Consider the following 25,863-nt stretch of genomic DNA (forward strand, 5'->3'; position numbering starts at 1 on the left):
ACTGCAGAAAATCAAACTTTGTAGGAAGAAATGTCCTTTTCTGTTATGGGCCTCTATTCCGCAAAGGTCTGAGCACCTGCTTAACTCCATGTGCTGGGAGCAGTTGGGCTGACATCAACATAATATTTATTGTAAATAAACTCCAGGGCATATGTTTTTGCAGAGTGTCACTGGGGAAGGTAATCTCCTGGCAGGCTAGAAATGAGGAAATGTTGGTGAGTGGCAGACGGTAATGGTTGTGATGGTCTTTCAGACTAACAGGGATGCCAAAGGAAAAATATGATCCTCCAGATCCTCGCAGAATTTACACCATCATGTCAGCAGAAGAGGTAGCCAACGGGAAGAAGTCACACTGGGCTGAATTAGAGATCTCGGGTGAGTTGACTTGGTTTTGAATTTTGGTTTGGCGTTGGTGCCCCAGAATCACACCAGACTCTTTCAGATGGGGGGATCCTGTTGGGAAGACAGTTTTTCTGAGTTGGGGGAAGAGGAGTAACTGATTTACCAGATTGCCTTTGAGCTTGGCTGGCTCATATTCAGCCCAGTTGATTTAAAACACCAACTCAGGATGTGAGTTTTTGGGTAGCACATCTGCTTCCCTAGAACTGCACCTTGGTCTCTAACTTGGAGGGTTAAATAATTATTTAATATCTGCTTGTGGGAAAGATACTTGGAGGTATCTTCTGCAAGAGTCACTGAGTGTTCCAGTGAAACGGTAGGGTTTCCACCCTGGAAATCCCATATTGAGACATCCCCCATAGCTTGTATCTGATGGTTTGAGAGTGCAAACCTGACTGAAGAGGTGGTCCTTTGCTTTTCTTTTTTAGGTAGAGTACGGAGCTTAAGTACATCACTTTGGTCACTGACACACTTGACTGCTCTGCACCTCAATGACAATAATCTTACTCGCATTCCACCTGATATTGCCAAGCTTCATAATCTGGTTTACCTGGATCTGTCATCCAACAAACTCAGAAGTTTACCAGCAGAACTAGGAAACATGGTATCTCTCAGGTGAGAAAAATTATTCTGGTTAACTGTTCAAAAATCTATATTCTGGGATTAGGACCGAGAATCTTCTTTTGCTTTCTATTCTTGTATTTAAAATAGTTCTGAAAAATTGAAGACTGGTGCAAAGCCAATTATTGGTTCTAATAATTACTTTGGGGTTCATTACCCTTCTTTTCTGATCTTTACAGATACATGTCTGTAAGATATGTAGTCTTCTGCTCTGAAATATTCTTTGAGACATGGTCATTGACTGCTGTTTAAATTCTCCATGATTTAATTTTGTGTTTGGGGTTTTTGTGGTTTTTTTTTTTCCTAATGAAAGTATTTTGGTCGTGCTTTGAAATGGGAAGATTGGCATATCTTTCCATAGTACAAAAAAAAATCAGGGTGAAAAGTGTCATCTTTGAAGATGAGCAGCATATAGCTCTTTAAGAGTGTTCTTCTGAAGTGATACTCATCAAAAGTGTTTTTGCATTTGCTGCAGGGAATTGCTTTTAAATAACAATCTGTTACGGGTTTTGCCTTACGAACTTGGACGGCTCTTCCAGCTACAAACTCTAGGTTTGAAAGGTGAGCGAATTCTTTACAGTTAAATATTCGTAGGAGTACTCTTGAATTACTAAGGGGGCTGGGCTCAAAAGCTTTGTGTATTACCTGAACATTTTATTACAGTTTATTTGAGATACTAAGCTTGCAGGAAAAAATTACCAGCCAGTTTTGGAAAAAATACTTTTCCCTTTTAATGCTATTAAACTTCTTTATGAGCCTATTTCAAATCTGTAGGTAGGTAAATAAACCCTTGAACCTACTGTATTATTGATTGAGGTGAGTCGAAGGAAGAAAGTCTGTGTGTGCTAGCTATTTCTGTAGCATCTCTTACTGTAGTATTCTACAGTTCCAGGTTAAGCAACCTAAATATCTTCTGGGTCAATTTGTCTGTTCTCATTATGGGAGATTTTCTTTGGTTGAAAAGCCTCAAGAAAGTCAGGCAGCTAATCACCCAATTGTTGTTTTATGCTGTTGGCAGGCAATCCTTTATCACAAGATATTCTCAGCCTCTACCAGGATCCAGACGGAACTCGAAAGCTACTGAACTACATGCTTGACAATCTAGCAGGTGACAGCCCTACAAATCTGATTGACAGAAGTGGTTTAAAAGCACGCATTTCTGACAGTATTTGCTGCTACAACAAGATTCTGAACCACTGAAGGGAGGGTATTTTCTAACTGCTTTTGCATTTTGGTCAAGTGGTTCCAGTCGTATGCACAAACACATGCTCACACACAGTGGAAGGGGTTGACATACATTGTCTAAGCTTTTCCCATGTTACCATCTTACAGCCATTTGTTCTCACTGTTCCGTTTAAAACTCTTCAGTTACCAACGAACTGCAAAGTCTTCCTTGCTGAAGCCATTTTGATACTTTCCACTAGAAGTTGTAATCCAAATGCTAGCAGAATGTCAAATGAGATCTAGAAATACCAAAGTGATTAAGAATATCCATTACCTGACTTAAATCCTGCTTCGTGGTTCTGTAACTGAGCTTTCTGGTTTGCCACTTGATGTCTACTAAGTTAAAACACTGCAGGAGTGATGGATATCGGGTGAAGTTCTTGGAGAAGGGGAGCATATGATGTCTGAACCACTACAGGATTTACTTCTCCTTCTTCAGCAGTATAATTCAAGGTGCAGGAATATTTTCAGTGGTGCTTCTAGATTTGAAAGCACGAGACAAAAATGGTCATGAATCTTACAACTGACAAATACGTTTTTACTATAGCTAGCCTTTAAATGATTTTTGCCTCCTCTGGAGTGTAAAAAGAACCGGGATTTGGGGTTGTAAAGCATAGTAGGGAACATTACTGTTCAGTCATCATTTTGACTTAGAAATTATAACTTACAAATATAAAGCCTGAATAAATCACTGTTTTACTTGTTTTTTTAGTTCATCCAGAGCAGCTGCCTCCAAGGCCATGGATTACTTTAAAAGAACGAGACCAAATTCTGCCCTCAGGTAAATCTGTGGGTTTTTTCCCTGTGTTCACATGATGATGTGCTGAAAAACTTTTCTTTGGCTTTATTTTCAGAAAAGACTTATGCCTTACATGGATCAGATTGAAAATAGCAATTTGTGTTAATCCATACTAAAACAATTATCATACAGCTATGCTGTAAATATCATTTTTGTATTTTGAATGGGATGCCGGTCATTTCTTTTCCATGCTAGGTTTTTTCATAACTGTTCTAGCCACTGATGCCCGAGCCAAAGAGCTTTTTTTGAAAAAATTCATTTCTCAGAACTAATAACGACTGTAAAATAACTGTATACAAATGCCGTGCCCACGCACAGGCTGACTGAAGTGAGACTTTGCGAAGTCCCTGTCTGCAAGTAAACCCATGGAGCTCCTGGTACTGAAGTTAGTTTAATGCCCTCTATTGTTGCTTTTGGTGAAGTGCAAGAGGCCCGTTTCTTCCTGCTGTCCAAATCCAGTGGCTCTTCTTCCCCTGAGCATCCTGAATATAGGCCTCCAAAAGCATCCGAAGGCTTGTATAAAGAAGAAAAATGCTAATAGTGTTATTGCAGATGATCATATTAATAACCAGCAAGAATAACGTGGCAGTCCTCTATGCTTTTTCTGTTTAGAAGCATGAGGTTGGCAGGTCTTCAAAACTTACCTCGGTTGTGTGTTAGGCCAGCTAATGTTGCAGCTAAGATCATCTGTCACTTTTTTTCTATTAAAGAACAACAAACCAGAAAAAAAAATGGGAAGAAACAGGAGATGCCAAAAGTCCTGTAAGCCACCACAGCATTAAGTTCTGCATTTCTGTTTCAAATTCCCTTACAAATCAGTATCTCAGTGGAGTTTTACGGAGTTTGGTTTTATTTTTTAAATCAAACTTCCTGAGCAGAAACAGAATTCAGAAGTCATTAGAAAGCATAGTGTTAGGCGACTAAGCTGTGAAATATTTCATGGTAGAAACTGTAACAAGCCAATTGATTGCTATTATAAAATTTAAACAACTGAACAGTGGAATCTTCTTTGACTACAAGTGTAAAAAAATACAGCTGTGGGGTAGCCTCATAGTAAAATCTCACTTCTTGCCCTGCAAAGATGAGCAGTCTTTTCCCAGCGGCATAGTGCTAGGATGTTTAGGATCTTTTTTAATTGGTGTAAAATATAAGGGATCTGAGAAGTTTGTGTGTGAGAGAAGTGTGTTTCAAGTTGAATGATGTGATGAGCTGCTGCTGACTTCTCTCTTTTTTAAAAAATGCGACCAAATAATGTATGAGGTGCTTGTTAATTTATGACTTCATTTCTCTTTCCCTTCCCTGCCTTCACCCAGACCTCTCTCTCCCCGCTAGATTTCATAGACACAGATACAACTTGATACAACTTAAAAATGTTGTACAGGTGCTTGGAGAATTGTACAAAAGTTTTGGAATCAGACAGTCTATAAAAATGAAGCGTTCTACAGCAGCATTTCTCTCCCATGCTGTGGTATCATTGCACAGTAACAGCCTCTTTAGCAGCTTGGTTTAGCCTTTGCTTTAGAATTGTACAGGTCACTTAAGTCTGAAGTTGCTGTATCAAGTCACCACATGCAATAAATACTGGGTTTTGACTCCCATCACTGAGGTGGCTGCTACTTTCCCTCTCCAAATCCAGAGAGAGACTTCCTAATCGTTGCCGACCCCTCGATCTCCCCCATCCTCAAAGGGAATAAAGAATTGACTGCGAAATGGGCTTGCATTGCTTTGTTACGCACGTGGTGCCATCTCGTTTTGGTAGTAATGCTGATTTGCTTTCGGGAAGAGTTTAGCCGTACAGGGTAACTGCTGGCTCAGCAGGGCCTTTTTTACTGCTGCTCATGAAACGCTCAGTGGAATAAGCCCACTGACTTGTGTTCAGTAGGCCCTCCAGAACGGACCATGTAAGATTCAGCATTTTGGCTTGAATAAGTTCAGCATTTGTAATCTTCAGAGGCTGATAACCTTTCCCTTTCTTTCTTTCCTTCCAGCTTCATTCACAGTTATGTGTTACAATGTCTTGTGTGATAAATATGCCACCCGGCAGCTCTACGGCTACTGCCCATCTTGGGCACTCAATTGGGAGTATAGAAAAAAGGGAATCATGGAAGAAATTGTCAACTGTGATGCAGATATCATTAGTCTTCAGGTAATTGGAAAATAACTGTATTTTTCATCAGAAACAGAGAACATTGACTTCCACCTTTAGAATGAAATGCTTCCTTGAAAGCACCCTATTTGCCTGCTTGCTAACAAATTCTGGGGCTTACCAATACAAGCTGTGTGCACAGCTCCTTGCTCCTTGTTTATGCAATGGCTTTGGGTTCTATGAAAGGAGACAAAGTGAGTGAGATAAAATTAGCTAAATTAGTAGGTAATTTGCATTGGAACATCTGGGTCTTTCTCCCCTCAGATAAGCATCCCGAATACTCTCTTTCTGGGTGTACAGGGTTTACTGCAGAAAGGGAGAATATAGAGTGCTATAACCCCATATGCCACTATTCCTAGTCCATTCCTCCTTCGTATGGAAGTTAAAGTCTCAAAAATATTCTAATTGGCAAACAAGGGGACTCTCATGGTCAAAGTTAAATATCAATTATCATTGGTATGTGTATCCTGCTATGTTACCAGAAATTTATTGCAGAAGTTTAGAACAGTTGAATGCTTCTGCCTTTAAACTGATCTTTCAGCTTTTAAGTAAGTTCTGGTAGGCAAAAATCTTGCACAAGAAGAGAGTAGTTACCTTGGTTTGAAAACCTCAAGAGATCAACCTCTGAAATCCTCTTGGAGACCAAAAGCTACTACAAAAAAAAATGTTGTTATATAACAGCAAGACACCCTTGTGCAAAAGAGCTCTCCAGATTAAATATTAATTGCTGCTGGATATCTATCGATCTAACCTAGGACGGTATCAGCATTCAGATGTCAAAAATACCAGGTGTAATCTATTGCTATTCAAAATACACCTGTCACTTTCCCTTTTGGGAGGATTCCAGGATATCCAGGAATGCAAATCTGTTTCCAGCAGGCCATTAATCTAGGAAGTGACATGATCTGTGCAAACAGAAACTTTTCCCTTTGGTGACAGCTGCTGCCTGCAAGCCAAGGCAGGCCCAAGTTGCCATACAGCCATAGGAAGGGTTTCCTTGACTTTGTTAGCCTGAAGGTATTTGTGTTCAATTCCAGGAAGTGGAAACAGAGCAATACTTCACCCTTTTTCTGCCAGCCTTGAAAGAACGAGGATACGATGGATTCTTTTCTCCAAAGTCACGTGCCAAAATCATGTCTGAGCAGGAGAAAAAGCATGTGGATGGCTGTGCAATATTCTTCAAAACTGAAAAGTAAGGGGTGAAAATGGCTTTTTAAAAATACATTAAACCCAGCTTGATTTAGGTCTGAAAGCTTTCCTCTCCCAGGGTGCATGGTAACCAAAGTACTGTGCTATAAAACAAAAGATAAAGTTCACTACAAAGAATGATTTGCTGCTCTATTTGCGACAGAGTCCTTCCATTCCTTTCAGACTACGAACAAAGATATCTGTCCAGAAACATGGGAGCTGCAGGATAGCTAGTACAAATAAAAACTTATGTGATTCATGTGCACATTTTTTAGCAGATCTAATAAATACTTCACCTTCTCTACAAACTTTTGCCTTGCTTGACAGAAGTTTCACCTCCTTTAACATTAAAGACCTATAAACTGAGCTTGTTTAAGGTATTAATAGAGGTATTGCTGCCAAAGGATCATAGAATATTCTCTGTTTTTATGAATGGAAACATTACATTAATGAATACTTGATCCAAAAAGTTCTGCTATACTAAAAGCATCAGACTATTGGGAAGGGAGGAGAGATGCTGGCACTCACACTTCTCATCTGTGTAAACTGCTCATGGGTCGTAGCACCCTGAGTATCCCTCTGAATATTCCCTCAGAACAGTTTTCAGTAATTAGAATGGAAGTTTCGCAAAGCTTTAGCTCCTTTTCAGAGTTTTCATTGCTTCCAGAAATAAAAATATGCCTTTCAGATCATGTATAAAAAACCAATTCCACTGGTTTTGAATAAAGGAAGTCAGTAAAAACAAACGACGAGTGTTTTTCAAACCTTCAAACTTTGATACTAACAAGGATATATACAGAGCTGGTTATTATGCAGTGGTGCACTCAGTTAAAAAACAGAAAAACCTTTTTTTTCACTACTAACACTTTTTTTTTTTTAAATTTCTAAGAGGACAAAACCAAAAAAAATCCCTTTCAATAGGTAGCCTTCAGTTTGTCCCAGAGCAAGGTGTTTTCAGGCATACTAAGGTTGGAAAGGAATAAAAAACCAATTTCACAAAACTAGTGGTGGTAGATAGTGGTTTGAAAGCAGCTGGTTTTTAATACTGCATTTGCCCAAAGTAAAAGGCAAGCCTTTAATTACCATCTTATCTTAATTTTTTGCCTGGAACACTCCTGAGGAGGTGTGATAACCTCTGAGCCTTGCTCCGAATAGTGGTCTCAGGGTGCCAGGCTGAAACAGGTAAACACTTCCTAAACCCCAGGTATCTTGTCTCCCCTGAGAGTTATCTCACTTGCCAGACCAAGAGCTCTACCGTGAATGGGGGAATGTTTCTTAGAACTATTTTTACTTTTATAAAACAAGAGGACAAAAGAAATATGCCTCACCCTGTCCTGCCACTCTGTCCAAGGCTCTGTCCTTGGACATGGTAGACTGGAGTGCAGGTAGAAACCAGGTCTTTTCACATAGCTGTACATCACACATGTTCACACGTGATTCTTTTTGTTTAACCAGATTTACGCTGGTGCAGAAGCATACGGTGGAGTTCAACCAGGTGGCAATGGCTAATTCTGAAGGTTCAGAAGCTATGTTAAACAGAGTGATGACAAAGGACAATATTGGAGTTGCCGTGGTGTTAGAGGTGCACAAAGAATTATTTGGAGCAAGTGAGTATGACTGTGGTTCTCTCATTATTCAGTTCCACGTAAAGGCATGAGTTATTCTTTAGGTAATACAGCTTTCTATAATATTGTTGGCATTGTTGGTAGTAACCAAATACTTGCAGATGAGCAAATGTTGTTCACTCCGCTAATTTGAGAAATGATAGCCCATTGATGGCCAAGACAGGACACAGATGATGTGATTTCCTGGTCTGCTTGCACTCGCAGCCAGATGCCCAGCATTTAGCTTTCTCCTCTCAAGCTTTTGTCCCTGCTTACTCTGCTAAATTCTACTTGAAGGATTAAGCTTTTCCAAGGTCAGTGTGTTTACATGCATATGCTCTTACCAATAGTTGTCAGTAGTGTTCAACTTCTATTTTCAACTCTCTTTTTTTCCCCTTGATTGAATCCTTGCATCCTCCCCCAGTGATTTTATGACAGTGCTAATGTACTGATGTGGAAGAATGAGATTATCAGGTATCTTTTCATGCCACTTGATTGACTGGCTGTCACATTTTCATAAAGTTTGATCAGATGCAGTAGACAATTTCAACACACTTCAAATTACCACCCTGCTCTGTCTGTGTGTCTGGTTTTCTGCTGGCTCGTTTCCAGCGTACCCTGCAAAGGAGCAGTGTCTAAATTACAGGACTGGAAGGAGCTGCCTGTGACTTTATGCCCCATCTTTCAGAGTACTGTTTCTCAGATAAATAGTAAAACCAGCTATAGTGTTTTGCAGCAGCCGGGTTCCTACTACATTCATTTAAGCAAGTTTTGAGTTTTTTCCCAAGGGAACAATTTGCTGTACCATGACAGCTAAGTGTCAGGAAACTCCCTTGTGCCTTAAATATTGAATAGCGGGGCACGGTCAAGTGGTGACCACTTGAGCAGTAGAGAAGGAATACAGTTGTAACCATGTCAGATTACGCTGGCTATGTTTTCCTGTACTGGAGAGGTTTAATCACGTAATATTATGTAAATGCTGCTAATTTAGAAAGGAATAGTGGTTCAGGTAATGCATCCATCCGCTGGTGTGTCTGACGTGGAGTCTTTAGTAGCTAGACCCTGAATGTATTCACACGGTCAGCCTTTCACTGATAAAAATGTATTTGTTTATCTAGGTATGAAATCGCTTCATGTGGACAAACAGCTGCTTATTGTGGCCAATGCCCACATGCACTGGGACCCCGAATACTCAGATGTGAAACTCATCCAGACTATGATGTTTGTCTCGGAACTGAAAAATATCCTTGAGAAAGCCTCAAGCAGGCCCAGTAGCCCAACAGCAGATCCTAACTCTATCCCTCTGGTGCTGTGTGCAGATCTCAACTCATTGCCTGATTCAGGTAAAACTGGTTTTGCCTTAATGTTTAACTTACATTTTTAGAACGTTTGAATCCTCTTTTCCTCTGAGGGCGATGGGGCGTTTTGCACTTCTCTGGGTAGGTATGGATGAAAGCTTTCTTAGTAACAGCTGTCTTTTGAAATCTGGCTGAAGAGAATGCAAGTCCTCCGTTTGAGTAGACTGCTTTTCGTCATCAGTTGCACACTCCGGAAAAGTTGGTTGCCCCTGCAAAGATGTAGAAAAGCACAAATAGATCTTAACTAAACTGTTAAATAAATACCCATGCTTTGAGCAGCAATAGTAAGTAGGAAAGATGTGAGTTTGTGATGGAACATGAAAACTTTCTAAGGAGACAGGTTTGCTTTAGTAATTATGATGTTTGATACTGTAATATCAGGTATACGTACAAAAGCTGCCTCCCTAGCACCCCATTACATGCATACTACAGTACACATACTACGGGTTTACTGTAATCCTCAAAAAATGGCGTCAAAACCGCCAGAGAGCCTCAGTTCCCTGACTGCCTGTCAGAAAGGTGCCTCAGACATGGACAAGGCAGCTGCTGCGTAGATTTCCCCTTGGATGGAAAGCTCTTTTCTGATTTCACGGGGCATCTTATTGGTGGTTTGGTTTTTAACTCCGAGGCCAACATTCCCTGAATGTTGTATTTTAAAGCAACTCCCTGAATCCTTTCCTTTGCAAACAGGTGTAGTGGAATACTTAAGCAATGGCATAGTAGCTGACAACCACAAGGACTTCAAGGAGTTGCGTTATAACGAGTGTCTCATGAACTTCAGTGGCAATGGAAAAAACGGGGCTTCTGAAGGAAGAATAACGCATGGCTTCCAACTCAAGAGCGCCTATGAAAACAACTTGATGCCTTACACCAATTACACTTTTGATTTCAAAGTAAGCAGCGATTTTTCTGAAATGGCAGACCTGGTCTCCCCAGGATGCTGTGTTAATTTTCTGACCATTGGCTGTCTCTCTCTTTGTTCATGTAAGTGCTTCATCACTGGTTCCTACACTCGCTTGACACTTTCCTACCACACACAAATCCTTGATTTGCTGGTATTTTTAAGCTTCTGACCTGGCTCTGGCCAGCAACTTAATGAGAACGGATGCAGCGCTTTGAACACAAAACGCCATGTGCGTTTCTGACCTTAATTCCAGCGCTGTGCCTCTTCCTGCGAATCGCAGCCAGAAGCCAGTCGAGTTGAGGTTGCCAGAAGCGAGGTCTGTTCTCACTGTCATGTTTCTTTTTCTCCCTAGGGTGTGATTGACTACATTTTCTATTCCAACACTCACATGAACGTGCTTGGTGTCCTGGGGCCTTTGGACCCTCAGTGGCTGGTTGACAACAACATCACTGGGTGTCCACACCCTCACATCCCTTCAGACCACTTCTCACTGTTAACACAACTCGAACTCCATCCTCCGCTCCTGCCTCTTGTCAACGGTGTGCACTTGCCGAGCAGGAGGTAGTGTGGAGCCCTGCCCCTCTGGGGGCAAGGACCTGTTGTTATGGACCTGTACAGTTGTAAATCAAAGTATATAGGAGTGAAGTATGGCCAACCTTAAGCTGCTTCTTCAAGCTCCTTTCCTTATGTGTTTGATATGAGATTTTGCACATTTTGGTGCATATTGGTATCATTTGGCACTAGGGCTGGAACCAAAGTATTATTCCCTTTCCAGGTTTTTAATTTAATTTTTTTTTTAAACTGGCAAGCTTTTTCTTTTCAGTAGGAAGCTGCACTTATGAGTGGACAAATGAGATTAAAAACTTGCTCATTAACATATTTCAAGATAATGCTTTTTTCCAGAATGTGGCGAAATGAGCCAACCTTTTAGGAGAAAGAAAAACAAAAATTGAAATGCTTGTTTTGTAGGAAAACTATTAGAAATACTATTTGTTTGAACCCAAAACAGAGACTGAACTCTGCATCTGAAATAAATTTTGCACATTAGCGAAGCACTTAATACCTGACTATAAATGATTAGCAGTGTGGCCCTGCCCCTCGTCTAACTAATATTAGAAAAACCAAAGATGGCTTAATATCTGTGATAAAATTTGAGGTCTAAATTCTCCTGATGTAATTTCCTTTACAATGAAATTTCCAGCAAAGTGATGTCTTGCAAGACTTTGCGGGTGAGCGTTCAATGCTGTGTGTAGATCACTTGCTCAGCAGATGCCATGGTGACTTTTTTTTTCGGAGCTCTGAAGGACTCGGTCCTTTCTGGGTGAGATACGCAGGGATCCAAAGGACCTCTGTGAAACAGAGCTGGCTCTCTGCTAGGGCAAAGGCAGGGCCACGCTGTTCAGCAGCGCAGTTTGGGAGCAGGACTTAGAAATGGTAAGAAATCGCACTTGAAGCGAGCTCTTGTAAGCCTCTGGGTTGCGGGTGAATGAAGAAGTTGCAAATCCCTCCTGGGTTCCCTTTTCCAAAGTTTGGTTGCAAATTTGGGATTAACTGCGTAAACGTAGGGTACAGGAAAAAGCCACTGGAAATGACCTTACTTTTGTCGCCAAAGGGCACGCGGAGTAGCTGTCGACATGCTTTTTTCACTGGGAGAGCGAGCGGTAGCCATAGTCATTCCTTGGATTATTTTTCCTGACCCTAGTTGCCAAATAGCCATCACACTTTTTAAATAATCTTTCTTTTCTGTTGTTGGTCAGGGTTGAATTAAAAAGCTGCTGGTTCATTCCCAACTGTTAATGCTCTTTGGATGTGTTGGAAATCCTTTTTTTTTTTTCCCTTTTTATGCTTTAGGTGGCCAGTTTAAAACCTTGTGCCTCACGAGGCATTAAACATAATGCAATTTTCTGAAAGATTGGTTGGCTGCTTAATGTTTAAAAAAAAAAAAAGGCACAGTGATAGGAAAAGGTTGTGTCTGTGTTTTTAAGTTTTTCTTTATTCTGCTTTTTTGCTGCTATAAGATTTTCTTGAATTTATATTTTAAACTTTTCATGCACTTTACTGTTTCTAGTCTCAAAATGTGATATTTTTAATAAATGAAAAAATTTTCCATTATGTGAATGAAATTTTTAAACAGATTGATAGCCTATATTTATGTCTCATTCGTATATTTAAAAAAAGTCAAATTTAAATTGTGAAATTAGTTTTAAATACTAAGGAGCCATCTTCTGTCGTGCAAAACTGCTAAGTCAGGCTATTCCTCTACTCTTTAATTAAGCATTTCCTTTGTCGTTTTATACATAGGAAATTATCCATAGGAAAAAAAAAATCAATTGGACCTGGAGTAGAAATATTCCCTGACTCTTGTTGGGGGCCGGGGAGGGGGTGGTGTGGGACAGAACGCAAAAATGGATTCAAGGAAACGACAACTCCCTTTTAAAAAGAAGTGCCTAAAAAATGGAGGCGTCATCTATTGTCTGCTCTAAATTGGAAGCGATTGCAGCTGGGTGAAATTCCTGGACAGCACCAAAAAAAAAAAAAAAAGCCCTTTCTAAAGACGGATTTTCCTCTAGGTGCAGGTATCTCTTTTTTAATATACCTCAGTGTTCACCACCTAGCCATTGCCGATAAATTGTGAAAGTGATTTGAGAGTATAGTACTGGAAAGTAGAATAGCATGAAAAACTTAATTTTGTGGACATTACCTTTCTGTAATCAGCTACTGTATCTTTTTTGGAGGGGGGGGTGCTCTGCTCTGGAGGTGTGCACTAACAAACCCTTCTCCTCCTTTTCCTACACGCATGTTAACTAGCAACGTGAGCAATATTTCCTACCATACTTCACTCCCAATATTTTTTGAGATGTTTGTATAAAATGGAATTTCAAATTCACCTATGATTGTATATGAACTGCAGAGGAGCCCGTTTATTAATAAAAATAAAAACCAACAACAATCTTTTGTAATATCGGGGTGGGAGAGGATGGGGATGAAAAAAAAAACCAACCTGGCAAACATTGTACACTGCTTATATTTGACTTTCCTTTGGTTTCTAACCGATTGAAGTGTTCTGTTGCGAGAAGGTGTTTAATTGGATTTTCTCTGCTGCAAAATGCACTTCTGAACGTCCATTATGCTGTGTGATTTTTTTTTAAAAAAAGCTATTTTAACAGACATTGCACAAAACCTCTGGATTTTAAAGAAAAAAGACGTCTTGTTTATGTTTCAGTCGATGCACATAACCGGGGACATGTTTACCCGCCTTTCACGTGTCTGGCTCCCTTGCCGTTTTCCTTCTGGTTTTTTTTCCCTTCCTGGCAGGAGCAGTAAGGGGATTGCGCTTTTTTCCCAACTGAGCAGAAACGCCGCTCCCCATAGCGATTTTTTCAGAAAAATCTCTAGGGGGAGCGGGAGCAGGCAGCAGGCAGCCGTCAGCCTCGCGCGCAGGATGATGTCCCTTTCGGTAAACAAATGCATCGTCCAGATGGCGACGCTAATTTTCTTTTGACCCAGATGGAAGCTGACAGGAGGGTGTTTTCTAGGGGAGAGGGAGTAATACGAAGCAAAATATCCCTAATCCTAAGCAGAGATGGATGGGAAACCATCCGTTCCCTCCATCTCTGACCCTTGGTTCCCAGCACGTTGCAGGCGATGCCTGGAAAAAAAGCTCTTAAGACCTTTTACTGCTCCTCGCTGTCTTGATTTGCTTTCAAAAATATGGTGCCTGGTGTCAACTTCTAAGCAACAGCACTGCCTAAAGCAAGCAGAGAAAATCCAACACCCTTCTACAAGCAACTTTTTAAAATTCAATATGGTGAATCTGTTAGATATGGGGTTTTGTGTGTGTATATATATATATAAAAAAAAAGAGAATTTTGTACAATGTAGCTGAATATTTTTGTTTCCTTATTTCGATGTAAGGAGTGTGAACATTTGTGTACCACACGCTGAAGTCAGGTATGGCACAATGGGGTCTGAGACCAGCTTTCCTTCCCATTTGCCTTGTTAAAAGCTTTTGTCGTCTCTTTCTAGCATTCGTTGAGAAAATATTTCATTTAATCGGTAACCTTTCTCTGTCTGTTGGAAGCCACTCCTGTTTAGTCTGCAGATACATTCAGAAAAGGTCCCATTAGTCCCAAATCCTCGCTGCCCTGTGTTTTATAGACTAGAAAGCCAAAATCTTTGACTCTTAACCTTTTCAGAAGCATTTGCGGCTGACCTAACACAGCTTTCAAAACCATACCGTGATCTTCAGCGTTCGGGTAACGCTGCAGATGGCTGATGGTCTCCCACCTTGCTGGCTTTGCTGTGGAGACTCCTAAATCCATGTTCACGCTCTTGCACTCCTGAGGCCCACTTCACAAAGATGCTGAGCATCTGCAGCTCCTACTTGATCCCGAATACTGGGCTTTTAAACACCGGCTTCCCGCACCTGGCTCATCAGACGTCGGGTCCAAATTATGAGCAAGAATTTGAGACCTCAAAGGTTCCTATCACTTGTTTCTCTGGGGGTTGGTTTTGCTCAGGTGGTGGTGGGGGACGCCAAAAGGGCTTGTTGAAATTCGGAGTTTCTTTGTTAATTTAGAAGACAGGTTGGGGAAACACTTTAAGGGATTCCTAGTCCAGGAGCACAGTATTCCCACCTGCTTGGTAGGGAGCAGGAGCCAGGAGTGGCTGCCGGTCCTTACTTTCTGAAGACCAGATTTAAACCCAGCAACAGAACAGCAGCGACTTCATTTCCACGATGCATTTTCAGCTTCTAGCACCAAAACCTTTCTTTGGCATGAAACTTGGCATAGCGGGGTGGAGTGAAAGGTCTGTTAGTCCTATCCAAACCAGATCAATAGCCTGCGTTAGAAATATGACAGAAATGCAATATGCACCCTCATACTAGTTAAAAAGGGAGTTTAATTGCAAATAGCAGTTGTCCTCTCCCCAGCGACCTCAGCTTTGTACCCAATTATGATTCCTTTGTTCTTGGCTTCCACATAGATATTTTTCTTGTAATGGTAAGGAAGAGCTAAGGCCTGATTTAATCCTAAGGGAGGACCCTCTCCCAGTTGTATGGGGAGATGACTGACCTAAGCACCTCTGTATCTGGCAAACTGGTACATGAGGCAGCAGCAGGAGATGCTTCAGCTAAAATCAGGCTGTCAATGTAAAAGAGCAGCAGGTTGTTGTCCTACTTGGTCATTACAGAGATGTGGTGTTCTTCTAGGCGGTCTTCACAATCAAAACTGCCTGGCAGGAGGCAAGGCTTACTGAAGTTCATGTGAAGGGGTATGGTTTCAGCACCAAGCACACACATTGAAAAACCTCGCCTGCCTAATTTTGCGCATCCCAAAAGGAGCTGAAGTGCTTGGTCTTGGAGGAGCTTTACCCATGGGAGGCAGAGGACCTGATTTGTTGGAGACAGGAAAAGAAATGAGCCCTAGATGCAGAGAGGTTCGGGTTTTTCCAATAGATGCTATTATTAGCCGAGTCTGAGGGAAAGCATCTTGCGATATGCAGCTCATCAGTTTTTGTAAGATTACGGAAGTATAGTCACATACCCTCTCTTTCCCACCCTACAGCGTTCAAAGGCGACCCAAACCCCAAGAGAACCTGGTGGAAACCGTGTTTCAAGTCTCTATGCCAAGCGCCAGCCAAGAACTCACTTCTAAGATTAAAAAACAATTTTAGGAGATTATAAGGCTCTAGCTCCAGGCACGGCTCTAGCTCCAGGCACAGCTCTAAGTGACACAGTATCTTCTCCTGGGACCACTCTTTACACTGACACTGACCACAGGTTTGCTTTTCCTCCAGGAAAGGAGAGCAGGGACAAAAAAGCAGAGTGGATGAGGCAGGCGCAGGCATTGCACGATCAGAAAAGGCACAAAATGGAACACCTTTAAAGAACCTCATCCTAAGAAAAACTATTTCACCCTATAAAAGGTATTAAGAGATGATAAAGTTTGCTGATTTGGCTATGTTTGAGGATGACGGACTTCAGGAGTACAGTTTCTTGGAGTATATCTGAAAATAAGCATGAAGACAGAGAAATGCTCGGGTACTTTGACACTTTAGGGTGTTTTAAGCAGCGTTGATGGCAAAGCACACCAAGTGATATGACTCTTTCTCTTTTTTCCGTCCCCTCCTGCAGTCGTACGGTGTGTTTAGCTTATAAAACCTCTCACCGTTTGAGTGGTGAAAGGTGGAGTGATCCCGGTACATGGCTTGTTCTCTTTGTTAAACAGTTCCTACAATTTAGGCATTTACTGAGTTTGCATTTGTCTGTATTTGTCTTTGTTCCAAAAGCAAAAAAAACCAACCTCAACCAAAAAAAGCAACCCTCCTGGTGGCTTTCTCTACAAGTGACATGTTACATGACTTTGGCTTTGTTTTCCATTTTTAATTACTGCATCGTGTGTTTGCTTTCCGAGCAATTAAAGTGTTTGTGTGCACCCTCTTATCTAAATATGCCCTTAATTCATATACTCGCAGGCTGGACCGGAGCAGCAGTGATGGGAGCCTGGGCTCCCCCTCCTGCCCCATTTCCTGGCAGTTATTTTGGGAGGTCGGGGAGGGTTTTTTTTAAGTAGGATTTCTTTCTTGTGGGTTGTCGTTGCAACCACAAGGTCCCATCCCTCAAAAGATGGCAGTGCACATGGAGAGGGGGGAAGCTGCAGTGCCGGTGTCACTCTCAGGCACGCTTACGCTAAAATTTTAGGGGGGTTTACATCTCGCTTTATGGAGAAAAACAGCCAGGGGGGTGGCCCTGGGTAGTCACAGTCCCCACCAGCTCAAAGTTTGACACCAGCCCTGGGCACCACACTTGTAAGAGCAACAACTTCAACCAAGACCCAAGCAAAAAACCTGAAAAACCTCTATGTTTTCCACGAGAATAAATAGCGAGAAACCTTCTCTCCAGCTCTCCCCTTTGCTTTTACAAAAGGATCCTCTTTTTCCCTCCCTCTGAAAGAATTCATGTTTTGGAGAAAGTCCCATGCCCTGGTGCAATTTCCCCCGCAATTATACTTTGCAATAAAAAACTCACCAAGAAAGCGAATTCCCACCGAGTGGTGATGGCAGGGACCCTGCCCCCCTGCACAAACCTGGCCCGGACAAAATAGCGACAAAGGCTGAGCTAAGCAGCCCTGCCTTGCTTTAACCTTGGGAAAGAGAGGTCTTCAAAACTCTGAACTGGTACTTTTTTCTCCCCTGTTTCATTTTTTTTAAATTTAAACACACACCACCACCACTCTCCCACACTGTGGAGGTGGGGTACTGCTCACACCTGATGGGTAGGGTGAAATATCTGCTTGTTTCTTCCCACCTATGTACTTTTATTTCCTTCTGTAGGCAATAAACAACCCTTTTGCAACTGCTCTTGTCCCCTGCTGTGGTTCCTGAGAAGCGCAGGGGTGGGAAGGAGGGGGACACGGGGACCAGCTGGGTGTTTCACAGCTCGCCGCTGCCGTAGGACACGCTTTTGACATCCAGGGTGGTGGAGTGGGTGACGCAGATTTGATTCCTACCCTTTTGAGGAGGTCCCCCGACGCCTACTTCCAGCATGTCCAAGCCAGACCTTTAATCTGTGATGATTTTGCGCAGGGTTGCAAGGCACACCTGTGTCACCTCGGTCCCTGTGGCCAAGAGATATCCCTGTGGGACCTGTGCATCCACCCCAAGAAAATGGGGGTCCACGGAGAGAGCCTCAGCCTATCACTGGGAAATTTCCCAATATCTCCCATTTCTCCTGTGCTTGCACAACTGGGAGCCAGCACCATGGGTCTGCAGAGGTCAGACCCCGTCCTGTGTCCCATAGCATGACCCGATTCTCTCAGGAGCTGTCAGAAAAAGGCGCCGAAACTCAAGGCAGAGGAAAGGTGGTATGTTAGGAGTCACCCTGTGGGAAAGCAGCCGAGGGCTTTACAGTGCCATGATCCAGTCTAACCCTCCTGTCCCCTCAGATTCCAATTTTCACACAAATCTGTGCAGAAAGAACTGCTGCGGCCCAGGGAGGGAAGCACATTCATCCTTTTATTGATGGCGTCTGGGACAGGCTGCTGTCACATGCAGGTGGTGGAGGGTGACGCCGGGTGCCCGAGGGGAAAGCATATATTTGGGGGGAAGCAGGGGAAGGCTCCTGCCCCCTGCGAAAAACCCCAGGAGCAGAGCAAGCACCAGTGGTGTGCCGTGAAACCCAGCGTATCGCAGCGTGGAGGAGGTACAATCACTGCTGTTCCCGCAGAGGAATAAATAACCACGGCTGGTTATTTATTATTGTATCAGGACAAAAGGAGAGATGGTTTGGGGGGTTGGTGGGGGGGCTGGCACCACGGCCCCACTCTCCCAGCCGACCGCTCCACTTCCCGCTGCACCCGCACCACCGCTTCTTTTTTGATGGCATTCCTGTGGATTTGGGGGGAGGAAAGAAATGAAAATAAAGCAGTTGGGAGGAGGGAATGGCCCTGCCTTTGATACACCTCTTGTGTTTCAGTCGCTGGGCATCGCGTACCTCTGCATCAGCTTGTGGATGAGGAGCTGGATCCAGGGCGCCTCGGGGGCCACACACACCTTCTTATTTTTCTTTAGGGTGAGGCTGCAAGGGGGTGAGATCCCTTCAGACCCACGCACGCCTCTTCCCCAACATTTTTCTAACCATGCCACTGTCTACGGAGAAAACCCCTCTTACCCCCCCAACACGGTTATAAGCACACACCTGCAACCCTTGCCGGGAGATAGATGGGATTTTTGGGAGCTTGACCTTGGCTCCATGAGCCACGCCGAGGGTAACCCCCATTAAAACAGGCAGCAGTGTCCCATGCAAGAGTCACCGCAAGATTTGGGAGCTTTGGAGGGGGTACAAGCCTATTTTTGCAGTGGTACATAGAATCACAAAATGGTTAGAGTTGGAAGGGACCTTAAAGATCATCCAGTTCCAACCCCCCTGCCATGGGCAGGGACACCTCCCACTAGACCAGGTTGCCCAAAGCCCCATCCAGCCTGGCCTTGAACACCTCCAGGAACGGGGCCTCCACAATTTCCCTAGGCAACCTGTTCCAGTGTCTCACCACCCTCACAGTAAAGAATTTCTTCCTAATATCTAATCTAAATCTCCCTTCTTTCAGTTTAAAACTGTTACCCCTCATCCTATCACTCCACTCCCTGATAAAGAGTCCCTCCCCACCTCTCCTGTAGGCCCCCTTTAGGTACTGTAAGGCTGCTATAAGGTCTATCCAGACCCTCCTCTTCTCCTGAGCCTGTCCTCATAGGAGAGGTGCTCATGAGCAAACGATTTCCAGGAATCGGTTTGCAGACTTTCCACTTACATGATCTCCTTCCTCCTGCAGTGAATACCCGGCGGTGTAACGTCGATGGCGAGGATCAGCCCCAGGTTGATGACCTGGGCCGTCGATTTGATGCACTTGCACCTCATATTGGTCAGCAGGCTCTCCAGCGACAGACCTGTGCCCGAGAGCAGCCCACACCCAAGTCTCGGCCACCTGCAGCGGATGCAGATGGGGACACCCCCCCTCCCACTGCCATTCCCATGCCACCGTCCCGTCCCCTCCCCAGCACCCATGGGGCCATTTGCAGGGAAGGACTTGTGTTAGCAGGGTTCGTAGCAGTGAGACTGACGCAAAGCTAATCCCTCCTGGCATGGTCCCAAAGCTTTCTTTTCATGCACACAGAGGGGGTTTAGCTTCAGCATTTGAAAACCAACATTTTTGGAATTAAACCCATCGCCTGCCCACCAAGTGTTCAAGTTTCACAGGGGTCCTGAAGTGAAGCAGCTTAAACCCATCAGGCAAATCTCCCCGCCAGTCCCAGGCATCCCGGGTTTAAAAGATAAACTCAAGCTCAAAGATGGGCCAGAGACGAATATGAAAGCTCAGGAGATCCCATGGCTCAGCCTCGTCTGGGGCATCTAGGGGTTTGGATGGGGAGACGGGCGGACACCCCGAGGTCACTCACCACCCCCCGGCACCAAGTTGCTCAGGAGCATGGCCAGGGCCAGCGCCGCCGGCAGCAGCTGCATCCTCACCACCCACACCGAGCCACCGTGGGGGCTGCTTTATAGCCAGCCCCCACGGGGATTTTGCAGGCTGGGAAACGCCGTGGAGGGGGGAGGAAAGGAGCTGCCCTGTGTTTCGACTTCCCTGCCGTCGCTTCCCCCCGACGCACGTGGCCCACACCGCCTCCCTGACTAAAAAGGCAGAAACCACGGTGGCCACCTCCTAAAACCTCTTGCTTACCCCATGTTTCTTGGTGGAAAAACACCGACAACCCCCGCTCTGCTCTCCACCCCCCAGGACTTGATCCCCTGAGGACCCCCAAATCCCCGGCATGCCACAGGAAGGGACACAAGTGATGGTGACCAAGGGCTGCTGCCTTTATTGGACCTATTAGGTTGTGCCTGAAAGGGACACCCAGAGAGGGGAAGCAGGGACTGGCATTTTCAAGGGATTAAACGCATAAAATGCAAAGAAAAAAGGGGCTCAGGGCATCATGCAGCAGCACACTCCCCTCTGCACCAGGGCAAGGGGACAGTGGGATGGGGGGGGGTGTCCAGTTCAGGGCCCGGCACATCTGGGTGTCCCGCCAGTGGCAGCTTCCTCACCGGGGAGCCTCTTTCTTCCTCCTGCCAAAAGCAGAAGTGGGGAGAAATGTGTGAAGACTGGTCCTCACGGGATGTCCGTGGTCCTGCCAGGAGCCCCTTTCACTGGGGGTGGAGGGGGGCTTACAGGTTAGGGAGGTCCTGCAGGAGTTTCTTCACCCAAGGGGTGTTGGGATCCACACAGACCCTCTCCAGGCTTTTTAGCTTAATCCTAGAAAACACACAGGGTTTCAGCAACCCTCCTCCACTGGGGGGGGCTGGAGCATCTGAGCCCCCCAGAGCTTCTCATAAAGAAAAAGAATGTGAAACTGAAATAATTCAGGGAGGACGAGGGTGGGGACAGAGGGCTTGTACCCCCCCCCGGGGGCCACTTACACCACCTCGAGGCGCCGGCAGCTGCTCCCCACCGGCCGGACCTCAATGCTGCTGTATTTCGATGGGGAGATGAAGGACCTGGTGGTCTTGGCACAGCGGCAGCTCAGGTTGCCATTGGCTTCCAGGAGAGCTGGAGGGGCACACGGCTGCGGCTCACACATCACCCCAAAACCCACCGCCATAGCCAAAACCCTTTCTGGGCAATGTATCTCCCCCCACATCCCACCAGGATCACCGCACCCACTTACAGAAGAGTCTTGGGGGCATTTTAGCCCTGGAGATGGCAGCAGGATGCCACCTCCAAAACCCTCCATCCCCCCCCAGCATTCTCCAGCCCCATGCCTGGGGGCACAGGGAGCCTCACCTGCATCCCCAGGACGGTGAGTCACCAGCAGCACCCCCAGCACCAGGACCACCCGTGCAGCCATGCCGGCCCCATCCCCAGCCCCAGCAGCATCCCCCTATTTGAGCCGGAAAATAGGAGAAGTGAGGCAGCGCAGGCGGGAGGCCCCGGGGTTGGGGTGGTTTTTGCCCATCTCCGTTCCCTGCTGACGGTGCTCGCTGAGCTTGCAACGATGCTGATAAAACCAGCTCGGGGCTTGGCGGGGGCCTGGGCTTCCTGAAACCAGCTCCGTTTTCCCCTTCCTACAAAACCGGGTCTTGTAAAGTTATCAGTCCGTTCCCCCAGCGCTTGTTCTTAGCCCACATGGCTGCACAAGCCTAGAGGATTTTTGGGGTGCTTTTCTCTTCTGCGTGATCTGATATTACTCATGTTTCCTACAACCAGATTTCCCCTCTTCAAGGCGCATCCCAGCCTGAGTTCGGTGGCATTCGCTTCTGCTCTTGCCCCCCACGGCCGATTATCCTAAAACTCTGGCAAGTGACCTTGCACCCCTTCTCTGTACTTCTTATTGGCCTTTGCTGCTCTCCAAAGCCGTACAGCCGCCTGCATACCCCAGCCCCGTCACCAACGCTGGTGTTTGGATGTAGGGCACATTGGCTGTATCACCCTGCCGGCAACATCACGCCTGCAAATCAGCACCGAGGTTGTGTTGGGAAGGAGCTTTGCTTCCTGCCAGCTGCGCCGGGGCTGCCGGACCCTCGCTGGCAGTCGGGCACCCATCCCAGCTACCAGCACTGCCTTGGACAAACCCTTCTCTGCCCTCAACTCGTTCCTCTGCATAAAAGGGGTTTCCATGGTGCCCGAGACGTGCCTGGGTGCTGCCCTCATTCCCCTACCTATAGTAGAAACACCTCACCTGCTGTATATTCAGAAGCACATTTTAATGCCTGGGGCATATCTGTGAAAGAGCACCAAGACAAGAGCACGGGATGCAAATGACAGTAAATTTCACACCAGGAAGGCAACAACAGGGGGGTTTATCAAAGCTCTGCCAAGCTTCTTCGAAACCAGGAGATCCACAGAAAATACAACAGAAGAACAAAACACCCCAAAACCTGTATTTTATTGGACTTGAGCTCTCAGGACAGGACACGCCACGCTGTGTTATAAAAACCCAGGCTCACACGAGTGCTTTGCACAGAGAGAGTCACGAAATCGTTCCGACAGAGCCAGGAGCAGCCCCTGGCAGAGAAAGGCTTCACAGTCTATGGGCAAGTAAATAAATGAAGGGGTCATATTCACACTGATCCAGAGACAAAATACAGGGGGAAAACACCCCCCAACTCCCCCCCAACCCTGCCGTGGGGCTTGGGACAGCAGCAGCCGTGCTGGGGCCGGACAAGGGGCTTTCAGGAAAGGGGGAAAGCGAGGGCGAAGTGAGGAGCGGCCAGGTTTGCACGTCTGTGCATCATCTGCCAGACCGGCCCGGGGCTCTGCGCGTCAACTTCCTCAGCAGGAAACTTATTTTTTCTTCCTGCGAAAAGCAGAACGAGGAGAAATGTGTGAACGCAGAGAAAAGCGGGTCCTGGGGGAGGAAGCTCCTGCCCCAACTAAAGGAAGTTACTGCCATTTCCCCGGGGTGGATATAACTCGTGGGGACATCTCCCTGCCACCCCGCTGCTGTGCCACAAACCCAGGCACCACGAATGAGGGCAGCTTTCCCAGCCAAGCATCGACACGCTAATGCACTCACAAAGACCAAACCTTTCTCCTGACATTTCCCACCCCCCCCCAAATATACTACTTTTTTGCCAAAATATTTTCAGAGGCACGGCACCGTGCACAAGCTGGGGAGAGCATGACCCACGGATGGCAGCATCGGCACGCTGAATGACCGAACACTGCTTTGTACAGCGAGGTCTCACTCCACATCACTTTGGGAGTGGGTCCCGTAGCCCCCAGCAGCCCCCAAGAGCTGCAGGTGGGATGGGATGCTGTCCAGGACCACCTGAGCCAAAGGATTTTTCATCGAAGCAACTTACGTGCTAGCAATACGCTTCAGCAGTTTCTTTACCCAAGGGGTGTCAGGATTCACGCACACCTTCCCTGAGGCTTTTAATTTAATTCTGAAACACAAGGAGAGTTTATGAGCATTACCCTCTCCTCCAAAGGTGGAGATTCGAGCAGCCAGAGCTGAGCTGCACAGCCTCAGCTTTCGTTTACAGCGCCAGCAGATCGCAGAGAGCCACTTGGATAGAGGGAAGCCACAGGACGGTCAGAAAAAAGCAAGACGCAACACATTCCCGTGCGGAGCGGAGGCTGCGCTTGAAGGCCAGAAGTGACTCTTCAAAGACAATTTTCTTTACAAATGCATCAACACCGAGCAGTTAAATATTACACTTCTGCTTAACATGCCACTTTAGTCAGGGCAGGAGTAACAAGGTAAGGGCTTGACCCGAGATGTTGTTTTCTCTCAGGAATGTTGCATATTGGTAGCGGAAAAACTGGTTACGGCTCATCCTGCCTTAGTGTCTGAGGATGTGCTTCCTCCAAACTGCAAACACCCCCCCCCACCAGCACAGTCCCCACTAAGAAACCAGCATGAGGAAACCATGCTTTCCTTGCTGGAAAGAGTCATTTAGGTCCTGAGGAGCTCTGGCAGGTCAGCTCAGCTCTGATGTTTCTCAGCCCCCAAGTGCAAATGAGCTTGCTGACCTTTTTGAAAAGCTTTAGTTTTCAGAAAGGGAGCAGAGAAGCAGAACATTTGCAGAAGAAAAGGTGTGGCGCTGGCCCTGCTGCTCTGTGAGAGCTGGAGGAGAAAGCAGTTTTCTGCCCCCCAAGCCACCCACAGCACTTACATGATCTCTGTACGTCTGCAGGTGCTTCCCACAGGTCTGATCTCAATGCTTTCGTATCTCTTTGGACTGATATAGTCTGAAGTTGTCTTTACGCATCTACAGTTCAGGTTTCCGTTCACCTCCAGGATGGCTGACAAAGAGAGAAGGCAGCAACTTACAGAGACAAACAAGCTTATTTCAAGATGCAGCAACTCCAAATCCAAGAGAGCCAAAAAATTGTCCCTTCCTGTGCTTTCACTGACAACACTTTAGGGACCACAGTAACAAACTTATCTGTACCTCTGCCTCTGTGCCCTGTTCTCACACAGCTCCTGAGAGCTGAACGAGGTCCTAGCAAAGGAGGACGGTCACGCTCTTTCCTTGGCTACAAGCAAAAACCCTGGGCTAAGCAGCCAGGTGTCCCTGTCTGCTCCAGTCCCTTTTGGTGCAGGATGCAGGCGATGCCCACCCCTCGCAAGGACCACGGCTGGCAGGGAGCTGGCAGCCATGGGAATCTCTGCAAAGACACCAGAAGCTCACCTGTGTGGGCCAAGTGGGACATCACCAGCAGCAGCAGCAGGAGCAGCCACGGCAGCACGGGGGGTCCTGTCCTCACCCCATCCAGCACTCGCATCCTGGCAACAGGCTCAGCCCCAGAGGCGGACTGAGGAACCGGGTGAAGAAACACCTCTATTTATTCAGGAGGGTCATGCTCCGTCACAAGTGGCAAGATTCAAACTTCAGCAGTCATATCTGGCCAGCAGACCGTGAAAAGAGGCGACGTAATTTCTCAGATGCTCACCGCAACTGGGTCAGAAGCTGCATTTACAATATTATTGATTAAAAGCAGCCATTGGGACAAAGTCCATATTTGGAATCCCCATGTAATCTTCTCCAAACCCCGTTTCTGATTAGCTGAGTCTGTATAAACATCACCCTTCGTTCTCTTTAGCATTTACCCCTCAACCACAAAAAGAGCCCAGAATAAAATTGGAGCCCAAACCTGGGGTAAGAAGGGTTTTTTTTAACGCACTCAGATATTTACATATTTCTTTCTTAGGGCTATAATTCCCCCATGCTATTTTTGCTACCTCTTACATCAGCAAAAATACCTATCACTGTACCGTGGAAAAGTAACAAAGATTTCTGCTATACCTTTCCACTCAGACCCTTCAAATCTAGCACTTTGCTGTATGAGTCAAACACCCAGGAAACATGAGAGATGACTGGGACAGTAGCACCAGCAAAAAGCAAACTATTCCTACATCTCCACCCATGTGTTACTAAGTGCCAACACGCGCATTTATCAGCAGCAGCTTTCTTGGTACCAGCGGCCTGGGTGTGAAACAGAGATGGATGCCAGAGAGCAGCAGCAGGAACAGCAACGGGGATGGGATGGGATGGGATGGGATGGGATGGGATGGGATGGGATGGGATGGGATGGGTGAGACCACCCTTGTGGTGTTGG

The 25,863-nt window shown here is 45.6% G+C and overlaps 4 protein-coding genes across 6 annotated transcripts; 1 reads left to right on the plus strand and 3 right to left on the minus strand.

Moving 5' to 3' along the window:
* The first annotated feature begins 257 nt into the window (after nt 1-257).
* On the plus strand, nt 258-16,684 carry CNOT6L (CCR4-NOT transcription complex subunit 6 like). Of its 3 annotated transcripts, none has more exons than XM_074154499.1 (11): nt 258-375; nt 828-1,014; nt 1,496-1,581; nt 2,039-2,128; nt 2,957-3,025; nt 5,032-5,189; nt 6,227-6,381; nt 7,833-7,999; nt 9,100-9,324; nt 10,030-10,232; nt 10,596-16,684. In XM_074154499.1, the coding sequence occupies exons 1-11, from the start codon at nt 264-266 to the stop codon at nt 10,806-10,808; spliced, it is 1,665 nt and encodes a 554-aa protein (XP_074010600.1). In that variant the 5' UTR covers nt 258-263; the 3' UTR covers nt 10,809-16,684. The 3 variants fall into 3 exon arrangements, with proteins under 3 accessions (XP_074010600.1, XP_074010601.1, XP_074010599.1); XM_074154500.1 differs by having other exon boundaries at nt 7,833-7,984; XM_074154498.1 differs by having other exon boundaries at nt 264-375; nt 2,039-2,158.
* Nucleotides 16,685-18,507: 1,823 nt separating this feature from the next.
* Nucleotides 18,508-20,261, minus strand: LOC141469473 (C-X-C motif chemokine 2-like). Its single transcript, XM_074154996.1, has 4 exons — nt 20,198-20,261; nt 19,552-19,687; nt 18,738-18,821; nt 18,508-18,631 (listed from the first exon to the last, which is right to left on the minus strand). The coding sequence occupies exons 1-4, from the start codon at nt 20,259-20,261 to the stop codon at nt 18,508-18,510; spliced, it is 408 nt and encodes a 135-aa protein (XP_074011097.1).
* Nucleotides 20,262-20,839: 578 nt separating this feature from the next.
* On the minus strand, nt 20,840-21,643 carry LOC141469590 (alveolar macrophage chemotactic factor-like). The gene is made up of 4 exons (XM_074155140.1): nt 21,580-21,643; nt 21,216-21,345; nt 20,968-21,051; nt 20,840-20,864 (listed from the first exon to the last, which is right to left on the minus strand). The coding sequence occupies exons 1-4, from the start codon at nt 21,641-21,643 to the stop codon at nt 20,840-20,842; spliced, it is 303 nt and encodes a 100-aa protein (XP_074011241.1).
* A 1,953-nt stretch (nt 21,644-23,596) lies between these two features.
* Nucleotides 23,597-25,029, minus strand: LOC141469475 (C-X-C motif chemokine 2-like). The gene is made up of 3 exons (XM_074154998.1): nt 24,936-25,029; nt 24,417-24,546; nt 23,597-23,684 (listed from the first exon to the last, which is right to left on the minus strand). The coding sequence occupies exons 1-3, from the start codon at nt 25,027-25,029 to the stop codon at nt 23,597-23,599; spliced, it is 312 nt and encodes a 103-aa protein (XP_074011099.1).
* Nucleotides 25,030-25,863: the final 834 nt, after the last annotated feature.

This window comes from Numenius arquata, chromosome 10 (genome assembly GCF_964106895.1).
Source record: "Numenius arquata chromosome 10, bNumArq3.hap1.1, whole genome shotgun sequence".
NCBI classification, from domain to species: Eukaryota; Metazoa; Chordata; class Aves; order Charadriiformes; family Scolopacidae; genus Numenius; species Numenius arquata.

Bases quoted from the DNA above. Each gene is read 5' to 3' on its own strand.
- CNOT6L (XM_074154498.1), top strand. From the start codon at position 264: ATGCCAAAGGAAAAATATGATCCTCCAGATCCTCGCAGAATTTACACC. The intron at 1,582-2,038 runs GTGAGCGAATTC...TGCTGTTGGCAG, and splicing joins ACAAACTCTAGGTTTGAAAG to GCAATCCTTTATCACAAGAT. The intron at 6,382-7,832 runs GTAAGGGGTGAA...TTGTTTAACCAG, and splicing joins ATATTCTTCAAAACTGAAAA to ATTTACGCTGGTGCAGAAGC.
- LOC141469473 (XM_074154996.1), bottom strand. From the start codon at position 20,261: ATGCAGCTGCTGCCGGCGGCGCTGGCCCTGGCCATGCTCCTGAGCAAC. The intron at 19,688-20,197 runs GTGAGTGACCTC...TCTCGGGCACAG, and splicing joins CAACTTGGTGCCGGGGGGTG to GTCTGTCGCTGGAGAGCCTG. The intron at 18,822-19,551 runs GTAAGTGGAAAG...ACCCCCTTGCAG, and splicing joins TGCAGGAGGAAGGAGATCAT to CCTCACCCTAAAGAAAAATA.
- LOC141469590 (XM_074155140.1), bottom strand. From the start codon at position 21,643: ATGGCTGCACGGGTGGTCCTGGTGCTGGGGGTGCTGCTGGTGACTCAC. The intron at 21,346-21,579 runs GTGAGGCTCCCT...GTGCCCCTCCAG, and splicing joins TCACCGTCCTGGGGATGCAG to CTCTCCTGGAAGCCAATGGC. The intron at 20,865-20,967 runs GTAAGCCCCCCT...TGCTTTTGGCAG, and splicing joins CTGCAGGACCTCCCTAACCT to GAGGAAGAAAGAGGCTCCCC.
- LOC141469475 (XM_074154998.1), bottom strand. From the start codon at position 25,029: ATGCGAGTGCTGGATGGGGTGAGGACAGGACCCCCCGTGCTGCCGTGG. The intron at 24,547-24,935 runs GTGAGCTTCTGG...TCTCTTTGTCAG, and splicing joins GTCCCACTTGGCCCACACAG to CCATCCTGGAGGTGAACGGA. The intron at 23,685-24,416 runs GTAAGTGCTGTG...CTTGTGTTTCAG, and splicing joins TGCAGACGTACAGAGATCAT to AATTAAATTAAAAGCCTCAG.